Genomic DNA, 7635 nt, shown 5'->3' on the forward strand with positions numbered 1-7635 from the left:
TTTAATTTCAGCTTCCACCAGCACCACACCATGACGTGAAGCGCCGGCTGATCGAGAAATTTAAAAAGTCTTTGTTCCAGAGAGGTAGTGATCCATACAGTCTGAAGGTGGAACTCAGCAAGGTTTGGACAAACAACATACTGTAAAACATTTTTAAGTCATTTTTCAGATAGGTATAATAGAAATTGCCCTTGTCTCTGTAGCTTCTCCAGGCCTCACCAGAGCTAATGGAGTTGAGCTCCAACAGTTCAGAGTGGTGGCCCCTGGTTAATCACTTCCCAGGAGAGACGCTCACTACTGACAGTTCAGGTACAAGGTCAAGTTCGAGTGTCATTTGTTCAGTACAGAATTTTCTCAGTTATTTGAAGAATGTATGTATTTTCCCAGCAGATGATGGGAATCTTAAAGACGGAGTCACATACCAGCAGATGCAGGTCATATACAGTAGCTCTCACAGGATCATATCACTTTACAGAGTTCCTTCTAGCCTTCCCTATAACAACACTCAAATATATTTAAATATATTCAAATATATTTGAAATCATCAAATCCCATAGCTGGCTTTTTTTCATTACAGGGAATAATAGAAGACCTGCTGGTTGAAAATGGTTACTACAACACCACCAACTTCAGGTGATTTGTTCTATTTACATGTACTTATTAACATTCAGTAAGTTTATATACTTATATATACATTTTTAAGGATATTCAACATATAAAGTGAAGTGTAGTTGGTGTCCTGTGGTTGTAATTAATCTAAATATATTTATCTTCATATTAGTATAACTAAAAAAAACAACGAAATATACCTGTTGTTTATTGTATTATAATTCTTATTTGTATTAAATGTATTATTAAAAACAAAATATAACAATTGAAAAAGCTATTGTAATATTTTCTTTTTTTTAATTTCACTATAGAATCATTGAGAGGACAAATGAGCACCGTCCCTACATGTCTTCATGAGAGACAGAAGAATCGGCTTTTTTGATTTATTATATCTCGTCTTTCTGATCCGCTCCTCCCTGCAGTGGTTTTAATCATTTTCTATTCATTTACCAATACTTTCTGCTGTTTCCTGTTTCATCTCAGCACAAGCTCTGAGTACGGTAACGTGTGCTGACGCTGATATGAACTATACATGAACGGCATTGACATGTGAAAAAATCCTATCGTTTGACAGTAAAATGTTATTTGGTTGTTTTGTGTGCAGATCCTGTGATGTGTTTTCATGCAAAGACAAAAAGGTGTATTTAATGGGACTTCGCTGGACTGGAATTTAGTGTAAATCAATGCATTGCCTCGGATTGACCAACAGGGGACAGTATGAGCCTTTCCTATAAAGAAGCTGCAGTGACCTGAAAGAACCTGAGCTTAAACTGAAACAAATAGGAGATGGTGTTTTCTGCTTATAGTAACAGCATCATCATCAGCATCATCCCTGCCACCACGAGGCGCAGCTAACATTAATCAAACCCTTCAGATTAAGAAAGATAAAGACAAACCAGACACTGATGCTTTTCCGAAATTGCATTATTTTGATGAAGCAAAACATTTTAATTGAAAACATTTATACAGCGATCATTAAAGTCATGTAAAAAAACCCATTTAGAACAATATGGTTATCAACTGTTAATGTCCTCTGTAGGATGATGTGTAACTAATTCAGTTGACACACATTTGCAGTAAAAAATTCACAGACTAAGGAAAGAGCTCAAAACTACAAAATTACAGAATAAGCACTAATTTGTTTATTGATGTTTGTTTTTTTAAGAAAACGGACATATCTTTTGTTCACATCAGTGTATGATTAAGATTGTTTAATTTTCTCTTTTGATTTTTAACTATCATCGTTATCATCAGGGACAACGTTGTTTAAGGTGTTTCTGTCCAAATCTAATAAAATATTCTAATTGTTAAGCTAATGCTAAACGTACCGGTGCGTGTTGAGGTAAAGACTGATCGGTGTGATCTCTCATGCAAATATAAATACAGGAAACACCTGGTTGACGTTAAATCTCTCATTAAAGCAACACTACGTAACTTTAAAAAAAAAACAAAAAAAAACAAAACTAGAATCAGCTCCAAACATTTATGTATTAAAGAGGGGATATAGGCTCTTACTTGAAAGAAAAATGATTTAACTTTGTAATGGCATTTATGGGAGAATTAAATGACACAGTCGTAGATCTTATAAAAGAACATCTAAATTAACAGTTGCAATTCTGCGTCTGGGATCGCACAACTCGATCGCAAAACCTCAGCCCTGTTCCTCAAACTCAGAGCTGTTCATTTAAATTGGAACTTGTAAAGCACAAAAAGCTTAAGAATAAAGTAGAACGACGAAAGACTTCATCTTCAAAGATTGAAAAGCACTGATTTCTCATGACAGCCGAGGAAACCTCTACGTTATAAAGTAGTCTAACCCAAACACAGTGACTGCACGTGGTACTGCTGATGCTGGTCAAAAGTTACTTAGTGTTGCTTCAAAACTTTACTGCATTATGTTTTCAGTCTGTGACCAAAGACTGAGGAAAGACGTTAGTGGCCCTCAGGACTGCAGCAGATCTTTAGTGTCTTCACATACCTCTCTGGAAGTGTCCGTTGTTCTTTAGTGTGAAGGAACCAGAGATGGACATATTCTAAAAGAAGTAGTACTAGTATGTGCTTGGTCTTTCCGCACGCTCAGCGGTCCTTCTGCTGGTTCTCCAGGTTCTGCAGATCCTCCAGCATCTCCTCAATCAGAGGAGGCATGGAACCTGGAATCTCCATCTTCAGTGTCACCACCCTCTCAGCTCCTGCAGAAATATAGACATGGATGATTTTCATTAACGCTGATCTTCTCTCCTCAAGTGTAAAAGCAAATACCGTTTCCAATTATTACGCAGAGTGAGGACTTTTGTTTTCTGACCTTTAGCGCTGATGCTACGCAGGTCCGTGATCTTCATGAGGGCTTTGGGGAACATCAAGGGCATGCTGGGTCGCCGTTTGCGCGAGTAGATCTTCAGTGCCTCCAGCAGCGGCTCCTGCAGAACCTCAACTTTCGATGGTTCCTCCAAGTCATGGCGGTCTTTTCAGACAGAGATATGGAAACATTAGGACCAAAAAGTATCAGGTGGTAGCATCGGTACATTATTTTGAGAACTAGCATAGTATTTGGAATGTGGCATTGGATGCAGTATTGACCCTAGTATGTGTATCAATGCATGTTTATCATAAAACTTTTCTGTAGATTCTTGCTGTACCACCAGAGACGAGGCAGATGGCGCTGAGGAGCCCACTCTCTGTGTCATCCATCTCCAGAGGCAGCAGCTGCCCAGCAAAAGTGAAAACCTGATCTGTCATTGGTCCAAATCCAGCATTATGGATCTGGGTACGGGTCAGAGTCAACCCGTCCGAGAAAGTCATAGTATCCTGGTCGGGAGTGTAGCGAGTGCAAATCCTCAGTATCTGGATGACGACAGTGGTAAAAAAATAAGTTCTTGGTGTCAAGACTCAAAATGCAGGATTTATAAAATTTAAGACAAGTTTACCAGGATGTCCAGGCAGGCAGCTTTCAGCAGCGTGATCTGGTCTGCCATGGTCAGACCTGTGAAACCTGGCACTCTCTTGGCGAACTCCACCACCTTGATAATGCACTTAGTGGCCAGTTCACTGAACTTGTCCCAGAGGCCGAGGTCCAGGTGGATCCTGTGGTCTGAACTGGAGTTCTGGAGACAAACAGAAAAGACGTGAGGGATTTTTGGTCAAGTCTAGACGACACTGAGGAGTTTCCTGTTTGTTGTTTCCCTGTAGTTTCACAAGCTGAGGCCCATACACTGGTAGCAGTCAGCTGTGACGACTCACTGTGGTGTATTTTCCCAGCTGACAGAGCGAGGGGAAGGTTTCTCTGTGAGCTCTGCAGATCTTCTCCACGATCAGGCCCAGCTCCTCCGTCAGCTCGTACGTCTCCATGATGGTCATCTTCACTGCCTCATTCTTCTCCTTCCTTCTGTTCCTGTCATTTCTCACTGCTGTAGACATGACATATAGTGTTATATGTATGAACGCTGGCCTTACTTTTCTAAAAAAAAGTAATAACTTTATTAGAATGGATTAATTATGAAGCCTTTTGTGAAGCTTTTTTGTGTCATGATATTCAGCCAAATTTTGAGGTCACTTCAAGTCATCTCAGAACTAATTTAGCCTTTTCCTTTAAACAGTGCTGCTCTTTGTTGCTAACATTTTGCTAATTTTACCTTCTATCCTTTGGTGCTTTTTTTATGGATTTTTTGCTATTCCTTTGGTGCTTTTTTTATGGATTTTTGCTAAGTTCTAGCTCTCTTCTTTTTTTAACTTAACTATAATCTATTTTTTGTTTTTATAAGGTAGGTTTGGCTAAATTTTAGTCATTTATTATCGTTTGGCTGTACTGGGACTGCTTATTTTCTATTTAAAGCACTTTAATCAAGTATTTGCTTGACTCCATTTATCATTGAACTAACTCTCAGTTTCTCAGTTATTTCCTTCAGCTAAATATAATCTTACAAAACTCTTAATATACGTGTAAAGGTAAAAAATGTCAGAACAAGAAGCTGAGCACGTGGTACTAAACAATGTGGTACAGAAGCCTAGATGGACATTTGTCGCTGTATGACTACATATTTTACACAATGCCAGAACCAAAATCCTCATATTAATTATTTTAAGATCAATTTACGAGTTTTTCCTAAATAACTGATTCTTTTCTGATGGTGACCCAATATATAAGCAACATAATTTAAAGTATGTAAACAGAGGTTTCTATACATGTCTTTATAGAAAGTCGTGTTGATTATTATTATTAAAATTTAAATTGCAAGTTTCAGACTGAAAACATTGTGCTGTTGTGTGTGTGTGTGTGTGTGTGTGTGTGTGTATTATCTGTCCACTCCATTGAGCACGTGGATCCCTGTAGTTAGTCTCTCATAATCACTTTGGCAACAGTGCCAATACAGTTCAGTTTGTTCCACTGACTTGGTTCAGGAAGCTCCACACACATGTCAGGGAGAGCGCTGGATTATGCAATAACCTCAGACTATGGCTCCCTCACTCCAAGCCCCCCACCACCCTCCCCCTTCTGCTCCTCCTCCTTCTCTCTGGTTGCCCTAATTCCAGTCCTCATTGTGTAAACACACCAACTCAGCTCACATTACACGGCGGCTGAAGCAGCAGGCAGTTACGTAGCATCCGTCTGTCTGCTACATGTGATCTAGTGTATTTATGTAATACATGTGCTGTGTCTCTCTGTGTGTATGTGTGAAAGTGTGCAGCGGCAGCAACACTGACAACATGTGGCTGGGTGGGCCATTTAACTGTGGACCTATCACAACCACCAGCTCCGTCTGCGTAACAGCCAAACTTATCTGGGTCACTGCACTTGTGGGTTTTTCTGACAGTGTCTCACTGTGTTACTGTGGTACATTCAGGGTCGCAGCAGTGCAAAGCTAAGCACTTTAGTTTCTACTCGAGAAACTTGAAAAGGTACACGGGTAAGCAGTAAAATGTCTTTGGTGCCGAGGGAAAAAGTTTAAAGAAACAGTGCAGACGTTTCAAAGGACGCAGTTGGGTTTAGGTCACAAGAAAAATGGGAGTAAAATCACAAATGACAAAAGTCCATCAGGTCAAAACTACATTTGGGTTATCACTGAAAATGATTGTAAAAAGTGTTTATCTCCTGCACTACATGAAGGCAATTCACAAATGTGTCCCTACTGAAAAAAACAATTCATTTTTTTTATACTTTTAAACTTTTTTAGTATATTTTTGCTAAGCGAAGGAAAGCTCAGAAAAATGCTAAGTAATACTTTTGAATGGATGTGAAAATATTATCTGTATGAATAAACTTTTATTTCAAATGTGTCTATCAATTTCTTATCATACCATCGCATTAGCATTAATTTGACTTGTATACAGCTGATATTCTCAAAAACAACCAGTTTTGCTATAACTTAGTTAGCAATTAGCTAACTATTGCTGGTCTGAATTAAGCTATGAATTCTATAACTGCACTGAAGTTTTTTTTTTTTTTTTACTGTAAGCCAGAGTTTGATCTGCTTGCAGCGTTTCTGCTAGCCCTGTTAGCTCTGTTGTGGCAACTTCAGTTGAATCTGAATCAACCGAGGTTAAAAGCCTACATTATCAGAACCACGGATGTCTGTCTGATGAGTGGTGAAACCTAAGGCACAGTGAGAACTAACAGAAGGAGGATCAGACACTCACACTCCTTAGACATGCCCACAGCGAAGCACCGCTGCAGCCGACAGTATTGACAGCGGTTCCTGGTGATCTTGTTGATGATGCAGTTTCTGTCACGATGGCAGGTGTAAACCATGTTTTTCTGCACGCTGCGGCGAAAGAAGCCCTGTGGTACAGTACACCAGGTGGAAAAAGGAGGAATTAATTCTAGGCTTAGCTCCCTGTGGTACAGTACACCAGGTGGAAAGGAGGAGGAATTAATTCTAGGCTTAGTTAAAAAAAGATTTACAACTGCTTTCTCAAGAAACATCTGCTGTAGACGGCGTATGTGGACGTAGAAATGAAGAGCAGTTAGGAAACATGCATAATAATGTTCCAGAAAATCCCAAGCATGACATGCTTAACGCAACTGTGACGCGTTTTTTCAACCTTGGGGTTACAACCCCAAGTGGGGGGCACCTGAAATTTCTAGCAATTATAATAAAAAAAATTATTGATACATTTTTTTTCAACTAATTATTTAAAAAAAAAAAGATTAAAAACACCATACACAAACTTAAATAACCGTATTCTTTCAATTTCATGAGAATAATCAAGTTCAAATAAAATACAGTATATAAAAATAACTGACACATGACCGTCTCCGGGTTCGCTAGAATTTTTTGATGTAAAAAAGGGGTCACAAGCTAAAATAAAACAATGGGGAAAGCTGGAGTACAGGGATCATTAGTGTAATATTCCAGAGCCACTAGTGGGCGTTATAAGCAAATCTACAGTGCTGTACACATAGTAACATATTCAAAACTGGCTCATCACTGTGTTACCTTGCAGCCCTCACAGGCACTGACTCCATAGTGATAACCCGAGGACTTGTCCTGGCACACAAAACATGGCTTGTAAGTGCGGGGGGGTGGCGGCGGCGAGGTGGGGCTGGTCAACGTGTCGTCCGAGCTGGAGCTGGAGCTGCAGGTGAACCTCTGGCTGCCTACTGCTGCGAACACACACACACACATCATGGTGACAGGGCTGACGACACAAGATCACAGCTCAGAGTAATTCAACCTCGACGAAGAATACAAATAAAATAAGAAAATTTAGTTTACAGGTAGTAAAACACATGATTTTATGTTTTCCGCTCATGATAAAAGCGATTAATGGTGTTAAAAAATAAACTGTTTGAATTAACCATTTGGAATTTTAGATGTCAGTGTGTCACAGGCCTTCGTTTTTCTTTTGTTGTTTTTATGGTCTGTTACACGTGCTAGTTATCTCTTTAATTACATGGTGACTTGGCTTATACTTACAAATCATTACGCTTCTTTAAATGTTTTCATAGTTTATCTTTGTGATAACAGTTTGTCTGTTCTGCACTGTGTGGTGTATCGTTCAGATATATATATATATATATATATATATATA

General features: G+C 39.1%; 2 protein-coding genes across 6 annotated transcripts in view; one reads left to right on the top strand and one right to left on the bottom strand.

Annotated features, from left to right (window-relative positions):
* The first annotated feature begins 7 nt into the window (after positions 1–7).
* On the top strand, positions 8–2072 carry LOC112487933 (serine/threonine-protein kinase Nek10-like). Its single transcript, XM_025061588.1, has 5 exons — positions 8–122; positions 204–309; positions 388–434; positions 578–633; positions 921–2072. Exons 2-5 carry the CDS (start codon positions 228–230, stop codon positions 964–966), a joined length of 231 nt encoding a protein of 76 aa, XP_024917356.1. The 5' UTR covers positions 8–122; positions 204–227; the 3' UTR covers positions 967–2072.
* LOC103388357 (retinoic acid receptor beta-like) overlaps positions 1516–7635 on the bottom strand; it is a 10772-nt gene continuing 4652 nt past the window's right edge. For 3 of the 5 annotated variants that reach the window (XM_017038136.2, XM_017038137.2, XM_008323296.3), the window contains exons 5-9: positions 3847–4013; positions 3534–3710; positions 3246–3450; positions 2912–3070; positions 1516–2798 (exon numbers count right to left, since the gene is read on the bottom strand). In XM_017038136.2, coding sequence (XP_016893625.1) covers positions 2686–2798; positions 2912–3070; positions 3246–3450; positions 3534–3710; positions 3847–4013 — 821 coding nt within the window. In that variant the 3' untranslated portion in view covers positions 1516–2685. Of the gene's footprint in view, positions 2799–2911; positions 3071–3245; positions 3451–3533; positions 3711–3846; positions 4014–6240; positions 6383–7040; positions 7445–7635 lie in introns of those variants that run through there. The other 2 variants (XM_008323298.3, XM_008323297.3) reach the window with 2 other exon arrangements.

Source organism: Cynoglossus semilaevis, chromosome 13 (genome assembly GCF_000523025.1).
Source record: "Cynoglossus semilaevis isolate Cse_v1.0 chromosome 13, Cse_v1.0, whole genome shotgun sequence".
NCBI classification, from domain to species: domain Eukaryota; kingdom Metazoa; phylum Chordata; class Actinopteri; order Pleuronectiformes; family Cynoglossidae; genus Cynoglossus; species Cynoglossus semilaevis.